The following is an 18692-nucleotide window of genomic DNA, read 5'->3' on the forward strand; positions in this document are numbered from 1 at the left end:
ATTTTAATGTGCCAGATGGATGGATAGCAGGATTAGCAATAGTGTTTCGTTGCAACACCAGTGTTGAAGACAAAAGTAAACTTAAATGTTCCCACAATTCAGTTTCAATATTGGCTACTAAGTGAAAAAATCAAAGAATTTGAAAATTCACTGGAAATCTGATGATGTATAGTAAAATAAGAAGGATCCGGTGACTTGAATAGATTAAAAACATAGTAGAACCACTCCTGAGATAGCTTTTTTTTGCAATTTGAAATCAGAATTGCAGTAGAAAAACGATCCATAATTTATTGCAAAAGGGGGAAATTCATACCTGGTTCGTCCTCTCCCTCTCATTTAACTACACTGCCTTTCTCTCCTCCATTCGCAGAAATCTTTGCTGCTAAACTCATCCAATATAAGGCCTAACTAACGGAAAGAGACCAACTGACAGAAAACTTTATCGAAGTGGTCAATTGGGTTTATGTTTTTCAATTAGAAGTTTGTAGGTGAAATTGCAACGATTTCCATAGTAAAGTTTAGGGGTGATTTGATTACTTTCCATTATACTGCATGTCCTTATTTTTAATGCCATCTTCTGATAGCTTGGAGTTAGAGCGGTATTAAGGAGTTCTTTTTTTTGGGAGGAAAGGATGGTAGTAAGATTAACCATTTGGCGCATTGGCAATTAGCTTCCAAATCCCATTCCCATGGTAGTCTTGGTATAGTGCTTTGAAACATAGAAATTTGGCTCTCCTTACTAAATGGGGTTGGAGGTTTATGCAAGAACCTCCTTGGAGAAAAGTGATTATTAGCATACATGGATCAACCATTCCCCTTGGCATACCAAAAGTAAAGGCAATTTGAGTTTCAGAAGTCATTGGGTTAGTATATGAAAACTAAAGTTGGCAATGGAAAACGCACTTTGTTTTTGAAGGATCCCTGGTTTAATGGGATTTTTTTGAAGGATAGACTTTCCTTTTTGCTATCACCATCAATCCAGACGATCCAGTGTCTATGGAAGGTAACATTTTTCTCATATGGTAGCAAGTAGGTTCTAGTCCTTACTCCCGTCTCCTCCTTAAGCTGGCATGTGGCTGTTCCATATAGCTTAAAGGGTTTCCCCATGTCATGTTTGGCCACCCATTTGTCAAGGAAGATCCTTCGGCTTCAATTTAATAGAGTTTTTTAGAACTTCTTTTTAATCTATGGGTCGTGATGAACAGTAGAACTTTGAATAGTCTAGTAGACAAATACTTTCTTTTTATTTATTTATTATTATTGTTATTTTTCTAACTTCATATCATAAATGAAATTGGTTGGTTTCCTATAAAATAGAAAATCTTCATAAATTCTTCGTACTTTCTAATATCCTAGAAAAGGATATGCTGAGTTTTTTCTTTTTCCCTATAACAAACTGTTATGAGTTATTAAACTTCCTCGTCTTGATTTGAAGTCTCTCAATGTGGGTAATAGTTAGCACATGTAGATAACTATTTCAATTATTTTCTTGCACTAAAATGTCTTGTTTTCTGACAGTTCCCAGATGTACATTCTGCCCATCCTTTTCAAGGAAATAAAACGCATACAGACAAGTAGGTAAATCAGTAAAACTATTTCAAGTATCTACTTGTCGATATAGGTTGGTCTCAGTGATAAATTTTGTTCAAATTTCAGTTTTATTGAGATGTATCTTAGGCCTCCATCTGCAAGTGAAGAAGCACGTATAAATGACTGGATTAAAGTGCGACAATCTGGTATTAAGTACTACCTCTCACTTGGTGACCAGAGGATAGTTGACAAAAATTTTATTATCAGACCTAAAGCTGAATTTGAGGTAATATATCTAATCCCCATTTTGATGAAGCACTAAATTGTTCGTATCAATTCCTGATGAAGCACTAGACTGTTGCTGTAGGAATTGATAGAAGTTAGCAAACTCCTGCTACTTTTTGTCCATTAATATTGTTGGGAATTGTTAGTGGCCATGACATTTTTGTTTTAACTACAATGCAAGTATTCTGTATTAGTTATATATGGAATTTTGATTATGGTAAAAAAAAAAAGGGTTGTCCCGTGATATTAGTCGAGGTGTGCGTATGCTAGCCTAGACACTCACAGATATAAAAAAAAGAAAGAAAAAAAGAAAGAAAATTATGGTAAAAAGGGAATACATTTTCAGGGGACTTCCTAGATGGGACATTTTATGCAATGAGTTGGAGGTTTGACCTTGAGGAGAGTATGGTTTCTAAATGTTCATGGTGTGGTTTAAAATTATTGAACCTTGGAGCCTTTTGTTTATTTTGTTATTATTTTTTATAGGACACATACATTTAATTGATATGATAAATTACAAAAGGGGATGTTCTATCTAACGGATTTCAAAAAGCTTTTATAATTGGTCATGGGATTTGTAAAGTGATAATTACAAAAAGGTGAACTCTATACCAATTGTGAGGAAAAAAATTATGAAATGGCGAACTCACTTTACACCAATTGTGTGGAAAATTTAACAAAATGGCGTTGCACCAGTTGAGAGATGAGTAAATAATAGATGTAAGAAAAGATTGAGGCTCTGGTTCCTTTTCATTGAATATTCGAGAGTTGTAGATCTCAAAAAGGCCCCAATAAAATTTTGCGAAAGAATTCTTTTCTTTCTTGTGAGGATGAGCATGTAAAATGCAGAGCCCTTCCTATATATTAGTCAGTTAGTGTCATATAGTGTTTACGGTTTAGCATTTCATTATTTTAAAATTATGTTAGTTGACTTTGTTTTAGAAGTTATCATCTTTTGATACATTATTTTTCTGTTATCCATTGATGGATTCCAATTTCAGTTGATTTTACTTGTTTTCTATCTTACTTTGGAGCAGGTTGGACGGATGACTTTAGGTGGATTGCTGGACTTGGGCTATACAGTGGTGGTTGGTTATAAAAGGGCATCTATATTCGTAAATAAGGGCAATGTTTCTGTGTCACTTGAAACAATTGATTCTCTTGGTGAGACATTCATGGTGCTTCGAAGCTCAAATAGAAAAGTAGGCACTGATTTATCCTTCAACTTATATATATTTTTCCTTGAAGGCTATTAGTTTTGGTATGTTCCCCTTGTTTTCCTGTGATTTGAGACTGTTCATACAATTTTCAGATTAGGACCATGGTCTCTCTAATATGTGTTAGTCTTTTATGTTGAGATGAAATTCAAGTCTTTTTGTATGTTTCATATCATAAATGAAATTTAAGATTTTTCATTGTTGAGTTTATATCCTCGTCATAAACTTATTTGCTTCTTGAGGTACTCGACCTAGTGAGAATGTGGTTTTTTTCTTGATGGAAGGGATTCCGTTCCATGGTATATCATCCTTTCCAGGCCTATGTCCAATTGTTATCCCAAATTACCTTTCTTACAATTTCTTTTCCCACTTCTGTTCTTTTCATTTGGAAATAGTTATTTTTGGTTTCGGTTGATGATTTCAGTTTTCACTCTAGTCTTCATTCCTCGAATACCTATTTTCTAATTTTCTTGAAGTTGAAGAATGTATTTGCTAGCTATTGCATCTATGTCATTCCTTTTTCATGGTAAAATATTTCTTGCTACATTTATTGACTTTCTTTTGCGTGAACTGCTCTATGAAGGATTAGAAGTGGCAAGTTGTACTTGTTCAATGATGTTGAACATGTTTTTCATTTCATCCCTGCTCCTTTGTTTTCTCCTTTCCTTTTTAGACAGTTGGAGAAGAAGTGTTGAGGATGGGTATCAGAGCATCTTGGATTACAAAGTCTTATCTGGAGATGATTCTTGAAAGAAAAGGTTGGATGACGCTTCAACTTTGGACTCTAGTATTCCTTGCTCTGATGTCCTTTTCTTTCTTCTTTACCTCTCCTCCCTGTCTTTCATTTTCAGATTTATCTTGCTTTCTCTGATTTTTTGGGGTGGCTTTTCTTTCTTCTTTCCTTCTCCTCCCTCACTTTCATTTTCAGATTTATCTCTCTGATTTCTCTTTTTTTTTTTTTTTTTTTTTTTTTTTTTTTTTTTTTTTTTTTTTCTATAGGCTTGGTACTTGTTCATCCCTTTAGAATCTAGTGTTTCTTGTAATTTTCTAAATTTTGGTTTGTTGTTTACTAACCTCACCTGCAGGTGTACCACGATTAAATACACCTCCACTTCTACCAAATACATCTCTGGCTAGTAACCAAGAAAAGGTTATCATTGCTCCCAGGCCTATCCGTGTTGCTTCAAATCCTGTTTCTCGACTTGAGGATCTTTCTCAGCCGTGGACCCGATCTCCAACAAAATCTCAAATGGAACCAGTAGTTGCAACGTGGCAATTTATTAGCCCACCTCAGTCTGATAGTTTAGCGACTGGTATATTTCTTTAACATTTATATAACCAATTTTATATGTGTGATCTATTAGAATGTTACATGTTTAGATTACTCTCATGAAGCAACCACAGATCCCGCCTCTTTCAGGGACTCTTTGAGGCTTGCTCCAATGCCGGATTCATGTGACCTTGACAGAGGTTTGCTTTTAGCTGTTCAAGCGATTCAGGTAGTAATGCTATGTGAGTTGATAGAGAACAGTTGAGCACTCTTCATATAATTCTCCGTAGTAAGTGCAGGTTTGTTCTTGTTTCAGGCGTTATTGGAGAACAAAGGTCTTCCTATTATTGTTGGAATTGGTATGACATGTTTGCTATCTTCGCATATCTTTCACCGTCCCCTTTAAATGTTTGGGCTTCATGAGGAAATTTTTCTGAGTATGGTTGTATTTCTACTTTTAAGTAGTGATGAGTTACCATGCTATAGCGCCTATTGGATTTTTGAAATATATGTGAAACTCAAGATACTACCTTTGGGTAGGACACCATGTCCCCTTTCTCTCCCCACCCTCCTTCCCCAGCCTCGACCTCAACCACCTTGAGCATCCAAACAAACCCTTTCTTTTCTACAATAGAGCGGAAACAATATTCCATTGAAACCAACCACATACCAAGGAAACAAAACTCACAGAAATGATGAAAAACCGTACTTCATCTCTATCCTAAGCTCCATACTTTGGTTGATCGATTGTTTCGTAGAACTTTAGCACACACCCTTGATCAACTATATGCCCAAGAATTCAGATTGAAAGTTCAGATGGTGGAGAAGATAATCAGAAGGGATTCTTCGCAGAAGTAGCCAAATTTGACAGCATTTGGGTGGTTTTAAATCGTTGTCCCTGCTAGAGAGGACAGGAAGGGTAGAGTGCTTTCTTATTAAATCTCTTACCAACTAATTAACCATCTACCACAGTAATAAATATCCACCAATGACTCATTCGTTATTATGAGACCAAAATACAGAAGAGTCATACTCGTTCTAAACATTAGAGTTCCATACGTATAGGCATACATGAAAGACTTAGACTAAGAATAGTAAAATTACAATAAATGACAAAAGACTAATAAGCTCCTATAGTTACACATATATACTGTAACACTCCTCAAGCTGAAGCATACATGTTCATCTTGCCCAACTTGTTACAAAAGGTGATCAATTTGAACTCCATTTAAAACCTTCGTGAAAATATCTCCTAATTTCTCTCCAGTCTTCACATATTTAGTAAACACCAAACCTTTTTGTATTGTCTCACGAACAAAATGACAATTTCAATATGTTTAGTTCGCACATGAAATACTAAATTGGATGCAATATGAATAATAACGTGGTTGTCACACCACAACTTGGTGGAATTGTAATATTGAACAACTTTCTAGTCTTCTACTAAGTAGACACTAAACATTTTTGTATTTTCTCACGAACAAAATGATAATCTCAATATGTTTAGTTTGCTCATGAAATAGTAGGTTGGATGCAATATGAAGAGTAGCTTGATTGTCACACCACAATGTGGTTAGAACTGTAATATTGAAGCCTAACTCAATCAAGAGTTGTTGTATCCACATTATTTTACGTACAGATTGAGCCATATCTCTGTATTATAATTAGGTTCTCTGATATAGCCTAAAGGATAAAAGGACATAAATCTCTAAGAATAAAATCAAAGTTTTTATTATGAATAAAAAATTATCGATACAAGAAGACAATGCCTCTATTTATTGAGAATTGGAAAGCATACTAATCCTAAACTTAATTAATCAAGGAAATTAATCCTAATCCTAATCAATCAAGAAAACTAATCTTAATCCCAATCCTATTCATTGAAGGAAACTAATCTTAATCCTAATTAATTAAGAATTTAACCAAGATACCCTAATTGACTTTAATCCTACTATATCATTCTATTTCTCCCAAAAAACATGTCTTCGAGTTTTAAAAAGAAAATGAATATATTTTTTTAAAAGAATATGATGAAAAGGGACTATTGCGCAAAATACAATGACAATGAAACAAAAAAGTTCAAGACATCCAGAGAAAAACTAAATAGAGAAAATGAAAAGCATTCCAATTCATATATATATCTTGAATAGAAAAATTAACATATAATTTAGAAAGAGAACACCAAGAAGAGGTATTGGTCCTTGCAACTTCAAAATGCTTGTAGCATTGAAGAGAACTATCAAAAATGAATATTATATAAAAATAACAAAAAAACATCCTCAGACATCAAAATCCATTATAAAATGTTAAAAAAAAAATGACTTAACCGGAGAAGCTTTTATATGTCCAAAGTTGAAAAAGGTTGAGTTCTCTCTCTTTTTTTATTTTATAAAAAGAAATAAAAAAAAAATTCATTGATGTATGAAATTTACAAAAATGGGCCAAAGCCCAAGCCAATTGAGTTACAAAAGCGATCTCCAATTGGTCAAAAGGGAAGAAAGGGTGCATGAATTAAAAGGAGTACATTTACATCGACTCACAGGATGAAAGATAATGAGTTCCAAAAAATTATCAAAAGAGCTTCCCTTGTCATTGAAAAGACGATTGTTCCTTTCCTTCCAAGTAATCCATAAGAAAGCACAAATCAGGTGATCCAGATGAGCTTCTTGTTTTTGATAAAAAGGATGACCAGTGAGAGTGTAGGATAGATCACTTTGGGAGAGCAATGTACCAACCAAAGGATGAGAATATCTCTTTCCAAAATCTCTGTGCAAAGTGACAATGGACGAGTAGGTGACTAGTTGATTCATGTCCAGACTTGCACAAGAGGCAACAATGAGGAGATAGGGCCTTGTGTGGGAGCCGTTTCTGTATCCTGTCACATGTATTGATGGCATTGTGACTAACTTCCCAAAGAAAGAATTTAACCTTTTGTAAAATGGGTTGAGTTAATTGTGTAAAAAGAATGGGCTTTATTGGTTTGTAATCGGCCATGGTTGGATTAATGGAAAAAAACGAAGACAACTGAAGTGGGGTCAAATTGCACAGGTCATGGGGCCAAAACATAACCCAACTGAAGTTAGAATGTGTAGATTGCGGGTTGAAAAAAATACCAAAACAAGTTGGGTCAGGTTGGATGGGTATTGGGTTGAAAATGGTCGTATATTCTTCCTTCCCATCTTCTTATTCTTTGCAAGCAATAGCACAACCACCTTGGATCACAACTTTTCTTCTGTTGCTTCACCAAGGACTGCAAGCGCCATCATCTGACCTTCTTGTTTCTTGCTCACGATTTCATCAATACACCAATTCCTTTTCCATTAATTTTCTTCTTCGCTGCCCACAGTGTCCTTCACACTTGATTCTGGAATCTCAATGTGTTGCTTACCACTGCTTCACACTTAGTCTCGAATCTTCTAGATTTTTTGTTTCATTCGTTGCTCACACGGTTTCACAGCTTCGAATGAGTTCTTGAATTTCATGAGGGTTACTCTTAATATTTGCGATTCTAGCCTTATCGAATTCTTGTCATCTTCTTGAAAATTGTTTCAAATTCTGCATCACGTTTTTCAAGATACCACAAATATTAGCAATTCGCACGGTTTCACACCTTTCCTTTTTATTGTCGGCTTGGGCTAATTTAGTAGAATGATGGTAAGTGTGAATTTGAATAAGTTCATCAAGGGTATCAAGATTGGTAAAGAATAGTTTCAGATCCACCCTTCGCATTTTACCAATGATACCATTCTCTTTTCATCCTTTGATAACGTGGTTCTTGATACCCTTTTGGTTTTGTTTCATCTTTTAAAGAGCTCCCGAATGGAGCAGCCCAAGCCACTTTATCAAACCTTCCCACCCAACAAAGGTTGCTTTGATTATTAAGAGACTATAAAGCTATGTTGGCCATGGTATTGATGCTCTCTCCTCTCTCCACTCTCCCCCTCCTTTCTCCCTTCTCCCTTCCCTGATCAGTAGCTCCGGCCAGCACCCTCTCTTTCTGATCATCTTGTTCGTAAATTGATCTATCGTAAAGCATGGAAGTGAAAAGTTGTAACGTGATTGGATTCTACTTTTGCATATGGCATGATTCTGGTATGTCTTTCGTGGAGGATTTGGAAGTCAACAAGTTGAAGGAACAGAGTTTGAATCTTTAGATCATTATTTGGATTTGCTGTTACCTTCTCGGTTGTCCTTGAATTTTTCAAGAAATTCATTAGCTTCCAGCATAAAGGGTTGTCCTTGAATTTTTCAAGAAATTCATTAGCTTCCGGCATAAAAGGGGGTAAGCTCAAGATGCATAAGCCAATGGAAGTTGGTCATTTGGATTCATTTGACTCAGATTCCTTTCCATGGTCGTTGGAGAAGATAATCAGGAATTCATCTACATCTGATGTGAATGCGGAGCAACATTTCTTGAAGAGTGAGAAAGCCATTGGTGATACAACTGTTAGCCAAATAAAGACCGCTGATATCCCTTCGAAAGAATTTCAAATAGTCTTTGTCGCCAAGAAAGCCGCCGTCCTAGTTGTTCCTTGCCTGAAGCTGTCTCATGTTCGTCTGTATCCCTAACCAAAGAAGGTTCGCTCTTAAAGGATAAAGCTATTGGGGTAAAGCTCTTGTTTCCTACTTTAGTGAAAATGCAGTAAGTGATTGTGCTAATTTTCTCTCCCCTGGAATTACAAGCTGTGGTAGCCCTCATCAAACATTAGCCCCCTCTCCATTGCGTCATTGCAAAAGTAATGTTGATCTTTCTTTCCCTGCATGTGTCTCTCGACCGGTGGAACCAAAGAAACGTTCATATTTTCTCAAGCATTTTGGGTTTAGGGTTTAGGGTTTAGGGTTTAGGGTTTAGTCAAATCCCCGGGCTTATACCTGAAAAGTCTGAAAATTCTTCCTCGAATCATCCTTCTTTTCTTCATTTTGACTTTAAAATTCCCGGTTCAAACATTAATTTTGGGAGAGGTCTCCTGGCTAGTCTTCCAAGCTACTCTCATCATAAAAAGCTAGAATCAGACGAAGAATCAATAGTAAGTGCTAGTAGTGAAGAGCTTGAAAATCCTGAAACTGAGAAATACGAGATGAGGAAGAGACAATTGATGAGTTTGGTAACGATATTTGTCAATTATTTCAACCGGAGGAAGCTTAGTCGATTGGTAAGGCTGAAGTTTCTTTATTGACTCCTCTCAATGAGGAAGATATTCCCAAGCATCAACATTCAATAATTGATGCTCGTAGTATCGTTCTCAGCTGAGCTTTGGTTATAGCTGTTTGTGAGATTTTTGGGGTTGCTATCTTGTTTTCTCTTCTATAAAGTTCCTGACGTGGAACACGAGAGGTCTTGGAGGTCTTTCTAATTCGTGGGTGTCTTTATGTTGTTTGAAAATTATTGTGATCTTGGAAGCTTCTCCAAGTTTTATTCTCTCTAAGAAGGCTAGTCCGAGAGGATTTATCACATCTTTCTGGAAGCTTCAGTTTGGAGGGTCCAGTCTGTTGTTGCTTGTTTGATTGTTTTATCCTTGTGATGCCTGTCAAAGTCCTTGGTTGCTTCTTTTCAAGACTCTTGTTCTTTTGTACATGGTTGCCCAAGAAGTTTGGTTGGCTCTGTTTATGGGGAGGCTTCTTCATTGGCAGATTTTTAGTCAATCTGGTTTAGAGTTCAGCTTCTAGCTTCATCTGCTTTCAATTGCTTTCAAAGTTCTTTGTCACTTAAGTTTTCAAGCTTCGTTCATTGCCAGAGTTTGTTGTTTGGAAAAATATGTTCCTTGGTTGTTTCCTTTTTGTTTAGCCTCATTTGCCTCTAAGGTTTAGTCCTCTGTATTTGTTTTTGTTCTTTCTATGTATTCTTTCTTGGTATGTTTCATTGTACTATGAGCTTTTGACTCATTTCATTATATCAATGAAGAAGTCTTGTTTCTGTTTAAAAAAATATATATATATTAAGAGACTATATGTAACTTCCTTTGGAAAGGGGGACCTACCTTATCCAATCACACCTTGTACAGCGGGAAAAGTCACTAGATCCATCATACATGGGGGCCTTGAAATACGGAGAATGAAAGTTAAGAACAGTGCACTACTATCAAAATGGATATGGAGATATTACCATGGAGAGAATGCCTTATGGAGACAAGTGATCAATGAAAAATTGGGCAAATCCAAATTCAATCCATGGTCACATGACAGACTTCTAAACACCATGAAGGGACCTTGGAAATCCATTTTACGGCAGCAAAATTTCATTAGAAAGAGAGTTATACTGGATGGGGCAAAACACATCTTTTTGGTTTGATTGATGCTTGATAGATGATTAGCTGGCAGTCTCCTTTTCCCATATCTTCTCCTTGTCTCTATAAAGGACTCTTGCAGATCATCATCAAAGGTGGAATCTTAGACTGAGAAGAAATCCTACCGAGGATGAAATTGAAGAAGGGTTCATGCTCAGGACCTTTTGGCTTCTATCTATCTCCATCCAGGGATAAATGATCTTGGAAAATTGATTGGAAAGGAATTTTCTCCACCAAATCGCTTTCTGACTGACATACACCATAACCTAGATCCAACACGGCACCCCCTTAACGAAGCAATTTGCACAGATTCTACTAGAAGAAAACCAAGATTTTCCTTTGGGAGCTCAGATACAATTCCATCAACACTTGTTGACAAAATGCAGCACAGTCTACCTCAAATTTCATTGTCTCCACACACTTTCACTATTTTTACAAGAACTCATGAATCTCAGATCATCTGTTCATCAATTTCCTAGTTGCCGACTGATTTTGGAAGGAGATTACTACTGCCTTTTGCTGGATCACAAGTCCTCTGATGTAGCCTAAGTATTCTCAAAGAAAAACTTACAAGAATCAATCTTGTGCATCTTTTATTGAAGTGATAATATTTGTTTCATATAAGAGGGGAAGACTCCTATTATAGACTATTATTACAAGTTTGGGTAAAAAGGGAATTAACCTATAATATTACCCAATTACCCAATTAACCTATTATCCTAGTGTAATATCAGCCTCCTTAGCTCCACTCTCATGGGCCATTCGCACAAATAGGAGAAAGAATCTTTGGATGCATCTCATTAGGGATTTCTTGTGGACAACATGGAAGAAATGAAACAACCAAACAACCGCCTCCTCAAAGAGAAGGAAAGTTCCATAGACAGCCTTTTTTAACAAATTATATCTAGCTTGCTAATTGCCATCTCTTGGTGTAAATGCACATCCTTTTCAGCTCATTTAATCTCTCCTCTTTTGATCAGTTGGAAAAATTTTTTGCAACTCCTTCAGTTTGGGCTTTGCCTTCTGTTTTGTAAAGTTCATACATCAATGAAAATTGTTTATCATTAAAAGGAAAGAAAAAAGGAATTGATGTGAAATTTCTCTAAAAGACACAAACTCAGCTACCTTTTGCTTGAAAACACAATAAACTGCCAAGTGTATTGCCAGTGACCACCTTGCAATAGAAACTCAAAAGAGTGAATTGATCCAAAAACGAGGTTGATAGCTTTTCGAGGAAGCTATCCTCATGTTCTAAACATAAATATTACCCTTCACTGCCCCTTTATCTAGCAATATTAGGTAAATGCTAACCATCTCATATAATTAACTAACTAATCAAATCTTATGCTGACTAAACTTCTTTTGTTGGCAATACTTGCCGCCCATAGGTCACAGCTTGTTCTCAGTTGTTGAGAAATAACCCAGATTTTAGGTTATATTCTTTTCATAGAGCATGAGTTACTATCAAATCTTATACTTTCTATAAGATTTTCAACTACTATTGATTCCAGATTCTACTGTCGCAGGTGGTCCAAGTGGATCAGGGAAGACTAGTTTAGCTCATAAAATGGCTAATATTGTTGGATGTGAAGTAATTTCGCTTGAAAGTTATTACAAATCAGAGCAAGTGAAGGATTTCAAGTATGATGATTTCAGCACACTTGATCTGTCGCTGCTATCCAAGGTTGAAGATGCGTGTGTTTTCAGCTTTTGTTCAGAATGCTCATTTTATTCCTACTTACACCTTTTAAACAGCCAGAGATTTGTAGCCCTTTTGTGAAGCTGACATTTTTATCCTTCCTCAAATGCATCTTTCAAAGATTGAATAAATTACTAATGGCTAGAAAAGAAAAACCTCACTGAGGTTTCTTGAGGAAGAGCATTATATGAGTTAGGCATGACTAAAATTACATATGAAAGAGAATATGGTCACAAATAATTTTGGTAGTTGTCTTATGCTTTTTATTTCTATTCTGCATTTTCAGAATATCGATGACATGAGAAATGGTCGTAGAACAAAAGTACCGCTTTTTGACTTGGAGACGGGTGCTCGAAGTGGTTTTAAGGAGCTTCAAGTTTCTGAAGACTGCGGAGTGGTCTGTTGTTGTAGTCCTTTGTTGCTTTTTTCTCTAACGTTAAACAGATATAAAAAGTTTGGAAAACTGATGTCATGCATATAGGGTGGGTTCCTGAGTAAGGGCTTCCATTAATCATGGATTTGGTGGTGTAAAAGAATAAAAATAATAGAAAATCAATATTTATTTATTTATTCTTCGAAGAGTATATAACAACCATAGAGTGAGTGGTTTTCTCGAATTGTTTTAAAATTTAGTTAGCTTACTTTAATTATATCTACTTTTCAACGATTGTCTCCTTACAGAAAAATAAAAGCTCATATACGAGTTCCTATATTTATATCAAGTTACAATGATTAGAAGGATACACATTAGGAAACAGCAAAAAGTATGGACATGGTTGTATTGCAGTGATAGGAATCAATCATTGAAAGTCTTATTTTTTGAAATGGAAATAAGCCTCAAAATGTAATGAAATGAGATTAATGCTCAAAATACGAGATATTTATACAAAGAACAAAAATGCCAAAGGATCAATAGGCGCACCCGAACATCTCAACTAGGTTGACACTCCATAGCGCCTTCTTCATATCCATTCCAACTATCCATAATATAAAATTGAAAACCAAACAGCAAGAATCACATAGTAAAAAGCTTACAATCGGGGAGAAATACTCGATACACAAAACAACCCAAAAACTCAATTAGTTCATAATAGCTTAGAACAGAACTGAGAATTAAAAAGGTTGGCTGAATGAATGCTCTCCAATTAAGAACTATATCTTGCACCGAGAAATCTGCAAAGGTCTTGGACAAGGCACACCAGTGAGATGCATTGAGTCTAGCTGCTTTAAACTCATCCAACCAAGTAGATGCCCTTTTATGGAAGACTCTTTGGTTTCTTTCAAACTACAACTCTGCTAGAAGTGCTTTTACAGCATTGAACCATAGTAATTGAGAACCTTTATCCAGCAGCAGACCTATCAAAACTTGTAAGACGTTTTCTTGAAAAGAGCTACCAAATGCCCAACTCAAACTGAATATGCCAAATAATTTTTGCCAGCATCTGTTCGCATGAGAACAATTCAAAAATAAATGCTGTAGATGTTCACTGGCTGCTGAACATAAGGGGCATATTGAGGGAGATAAGTGGTGAGATGGAAGTTTTTTTTGCATGACTTCCAAACAGTTCAAAACACCATAAATCATTATCCAAACTGTGATATTCACCCATTGTGGACTCTTGGATTTCCAAAGTGCTCTCTCCCACTCGTTGTCAATGGGGGATGGCAATGCTAAGTGCTTAACAAGTGATTTAATCGAGAAAACCCCACTGGATTCTAAAGGCCAAAGCCTTCTATCAGCGCTGTCTACTACTTGCTTTCTTGAGATCAAGCCGAGAAGACTTTGAAACTCTCAAATCTCTTCTTCCTTAAGAAGCTTGCGGAAAACAAGTGACCAAGAAGAGGAAGTGTGGCACAAAAATATCTGAAAAATGCTATCTCCTCTCTCCTCTCTCCTCTTCCCTCCACACCTTAGAACTTTCATTTTCTAGCCTCGACCACCATGCCCCAGCCTCCACCGATTACCCCTTCTTCATCCATCATCCGGTTGATACACATATTGATCGGAAAATTTTCTCTAACACCGATTGTTCCGATTAACGGAAAGCATTGCAAGCTCTCGGAACAAAGCCAATCCAACATACACTTTGTCTTTATCTCGTGGAAATCGCTTGAATGGTTAGCCTCCTCTTTCCAATCTTTGTTCAAGGATCCTACATCCAGAAATACTTTAGAAAGTGATTGATGATGGTGTTACTCTTTGGTTTGAAAAACATAGCAATAAATATGGATTTTTTACCAAGCTTACCCTATTAGAGCAATTTGGCTGTCGCTCCATAATCCTCATCCCTGTTATGGAAGACAAAAGAGGATGGTTGGTTTTCTTTGCCTTGGTTTTGGGATATCCTGGGAAACCTAAATCAATGATCAAGGCAACAATCAATACTACCACGCAAACTTACAAAGCAACTGTTCAAACAAGAAACATCCCCCTCTCCATGACCAATAATGACATTCCCCCATCAAATCCTGGTGCTTTACATGTCTCTCCAACCCCTTTGCTACCACAGTTCGATTGGCAAGCTATGGTGATTCAACGGTTTGCAATTACTGATTCATGATTGGCTATCCGAGACTCTCTCCAATCTTATCTATCACCTCGTTGTACTATCAATCCCATCTCTGATGTCAAAGCTCTGCTGCACGTTTGTAGCTTGGATATTTCTCAAAAACCATGTGCCAACTCGGATTGGACTACCATCGGTCCTTTGAAACTTAAGTTTATCTCTCCATACGTACCCTTATCTTTCCAACAACAAATGGTTGCATCATGTGGAGGCTAGATTGATGTGTTTCATCTCCCAATTACTCACTGGATCGAAGCCATCTTTAGGTACATTGGTGATATGTGTGGCAGATTTGTACAACCTTCAAATCAAACTGAACGTGGCTTGGTTCTTTCTTTTGCTCGCCTGAAGATCAAGGAAAACAAGCGAGGATTTATTCCATATGAAATTAGTCAACCCAAAGAGTTGGCTGCCGATGAAACTCTAGCGAGAATTTAACCTGTCGGTGCCGGATTTCAGGGTTATGTTTCTCTCTCTCCACAAGGAAATAGCATTAAAGGGGTTGCTGAAAAAGTGGATCTAATTGATTCTCGTCTAAGTGAAAAAGGCAAGTCAATAGCTTTTGAATTCAAACAATCGATCTCTCCCTCTTTCTCCCCATATCTTGATCCTTTGACCGAATCTCCTATAATTATGGAGAATATAAATCTTCCTCCTTTGACCGAATCTCCTATGAATATGGAGAATATAAATCTTCCTCCCTCCCTTTCCTTAAATGACCAATTTGTTGGCCCACCATCTGAACCTTTACCTTCCCCCACTTCAGCCGCAAACCCTAGCCACATTACTTCACCCAAGTCAACCTCATCTTTTAGTTTCCAAAACCAGCATACCAGCCCTTCCAACTTGGCCTCACCCTCTTTTTCATAACCTTCTCTCTCCGCAGTCACTTTCCGTGAGGGCCCCACCACTTTACACGCTAGTTTTCTAAACTCCACCCCAGCCAACAAACCAAACTTTCCTTACCGGTTCTGATACAAAGGGTTATCTTTCCAGCCCCACCAAGAAAGATGAATTCATCGCTTAGCCCTTGATATGGCCATTTTTGGCGATCAACTGGGTGATGCCAACCATTTGCCAATTCACTCTCTTCCCCTTCTTCCACCAAACTTGAGGCCCAATCAAAATTCCCCATCTACCTCCCTGGTTAACCATGGTTCCGACTCCCCATTAAATGTCCTTCACCCAATTAATCAACCATCGTCATCTTCTCCACCCTCCTTACCCATTAGTCTTCATGACTTGGCTTCTTTATTGTCCTTACATGGTTTTTGTGTTATGGCTATTCCTTCTCTCTCTCCTCTTAATCCCAAAAACAAAAGAATCACGCATACTACTAGCAAAAAACCCAAGCTTCAAAGGGAATTACAAGGCCTTTTTTCTTCAATCCACTACGATAAACCTGCCACCTTGGTTATTAGGGAGGGATCATCTGAGAATCCATGAGATTCACTTGGAATGTCCGTAGTCTTAATTCTTGGCGGAAGCGTGCTTTGGTTAGGAAGCTTATTCAACAACATAACCCTGGTATTGCCCTCCTACAAGAGACAAAATTGTCATCTGTTGATTCATCATCGATTATAAATCCATATGGAGCTCTTCCTTTATTGGCTGGACTGCTTTGGATGCTATTGATATGTTAAGGAGTATTCTTATTTTATGGAGTGAGCCTGATTTCTCAATCCTCGAGGTTATACAGGGCCACTTTTCCATTTCAATTCATGTATCACTGACTGATGGTTTTTCTTTTTGGCTTTCGACAATTTATAGCCCCCTGGTAATGCTTTTCGAGCTGATTTTTGGCAAGAACTTGACCATTTAGCTGGTTTGGGAGGTGACAATTGGTGGTGGTGACTTCAATATCACTAGATGATCTTGGGAAAAATCACATGACAGAACAATTTCCTCTAGTATGCATACCTTCAATCAATGGATATCTGATTATCAATTACGGGATATTCCTTTGTCGAATGGTTGCTTTACGTGGTCGAGCTCTGGTCCTATACAATATCTCTCTTCTTGATCGGTTTTTGCTTACTGAGAATTGTCTTTGTAAATTTGGAACAGTTACTCTCAAGCGATTGGATCACATCATATCTGATCATTTCCCATTGGTCTTATCTTCTAGCAATATTGATTGGGGCCCTTGTCCCTTTAGATTTGAGAACTCTTGGCTACACAGGTGTCTTCTTTCCATTCCTTGGTCGAGAATTGGTGGAATTCCCATCTATCTATTGATGGCTGGTCGGGCCATGGTTTTATGTTGAAGCTTTAGGGTTTGAAAAATATTATTCGTGATTGGAATAATGCTCAGCATAGTGCTGTTTATAATCTTCCTTCTCTTGTCTCCAGTTAACCAATTTAGATGATCTGGAAGATAAAGGTGCTCTTAATGAGGATCAACTAATACGACGTCGCCTGCTTCGTGAACAGATTGAAAACTTGACCATTCAAGATCACATTAATTGGCAGCAGCATTGTAAGCTGAAATGGCTTCTTGAGGGTGATGAAAATACCTGATTTTTCCACAGAATTGTTGCTGCCTGCTGCAGTAAGTCGTCCATTATAGAAATTCTCTCCAGGTATGGCAATAGTCTTTTGACTTCTCATGATATGGATACCAAATTTTTGTCACTTTATTCACCTCTCTTCACAAAAGACATGGGTCAACGTTTTCTTCCAACTAATCTTGAGTGGAATCCTATTTCTTCCCCTCAAGTCATGGATCTTGAGCGTCCTTTTATTGAAGAAGAGGTTTTTGCTATTGTTTCCTCCTTTGGTGTTAGTAAATCCCCTGGACCAGATGGTTTTACAGCTGAGTTTTTCAGGTTTTTCTAGACTACCCTTAAATTTGATATGATGTTATTAATGATTTTTATATGCCTGAGGTTATTAATGTGAAGCTAAATGAGACTTATATCTGTCTAATTCTCAAGAAGGTTGACTTGAGATCTATTTCTGACTATTGACCTATTAGTCTTATTCAATGTGCTTACAAGATTATTGCCCGTGTTTTATCAAATCGTCTGAAGAAGGTTCTTCATTCACCATTGCTGCTAAGCAGCTTGCTTTTGTGGCTAGCAGATAGAGTCTTGATGCCTCTTTGATGGTTAATGAGCTTGTTGATGATTGGACATTGAGGAATAAACCAAGTTTGTTTTAAACTTGGACCTTGAGAAAGCCTTTGATACGGTTGATTGGTATTTTCTTGGTTCTATTCTTCAGATAAAAGGATTTGGTTATCATTGGCGCACTTGGATCAGAGGTTACATAACTAGTGTGAATTATTCCATCATTGTTAATGGCCGCCCTCATGGCAAGATTATTCCTTCACATGGCATAAGATAGGGAACCCTTTCTCTCCATTCTTATTTATATTAGTTACTGATTGTCTGAGTCGTCTTCTTGACCACAATTTTGCATTGGGTCTTACTGTTGCTCATCCTATTGGTCATTTGGATTTTTCTCTGACTCACTTACAGTTTGCTGACAACACCTTATTGTTCTCAACTGCCGAGAGATCTGCCTTACAGAACTTGTTTCACATTGGCCACATTTTTTAATGTGTTTCGAGGCTTAAAATCAATCTTGCTAAGAGTGAGCTCCTTGGGATTCATGTTTTAGACTCTGATTTTGATTGGTTGCTGCGTTCTTTTTGTTGCAAAAGAGGTTTCTGGCCTGCATCTTATTTAGAACTTCCTTTGGGTGACAATTCTAAGTCTGTTTTGTTTTGGCAGCCCGTGGTTGAGAGTTCAGCATAAGTTCCATAATTGGAAATATGCTTATATATCGGAAGGGGGCTATCACACTCTCATTCAAGCCACTCTCTCTAGCCTTTCC

General features: G+C 37.1%; 1 protein-coding gene across 5 annotated transcripts in view; it reads left to right on the forward strand.

Annotated features, from left to right (window-relative positions):
- The window catches only part of LOC120081560 (uncharacterized), a 34079-nt gene that overhangs the window by 3357 nt on the left and 12030 nt on the right, over positions 1 to 18692 (forward strand). For 4 of the 5 annotated variants that reach the window (XM_039036549.2, XM_039036550.2, XM_039036551.2 and 1 more), the window contains 9 exons: positions 1519 to 1574; positions 1657 to 1816; positions 2853 to 3017; positions 3706 to 3790; positions 4118 to 4345; positions 4437 to 4531; positions 4619 to 4661; positions 12113 to 12270; positions 12572 to 12682. In XM_039036549.2, coding sequence (XP_038892477.1) covers positions 1519 to 1574; positions 1657 to 1816; positions 2853 to 3017; positions 3706 to 3790; positions 4118 to 4345; positions 4437 to 4531; positions 4619 to 4661; positions 12113 to 12270; positions 12572 to 12682 — 1101 coding nt within the window. Of the gene's footprint in view, positions 1 to 84; positions 1004 to 1518; positions 1575 to 1656; positions 1817 to 2852; positions 3018 to 3705; positions 3791 to 4117; positions 4346 to 4436; positions 4532 to 4618; positions 4662 to 12112; positions 12271 to 12571; positions 12683 to 18692 lie in introns of those variants that run through there. The other variant, XM_039036554.2, reaches the window with a different exon arrangement.

This window comes from Benincasa hispida, chromosome 7 (genome assembly GCF_027475165.1).
Source record: "Benincasa hispida cultivar pf3 chromosome 7, pf3_genome.v1.1, whole genome shotgun sequence".
Taxonomy (NCBI): Eukaryota; Viridiplantae; Streptophyta; class Magnoliopsida; order Cucurbitales; family Cucurbitaceae; genus Benincasa; species Benincasa hispida.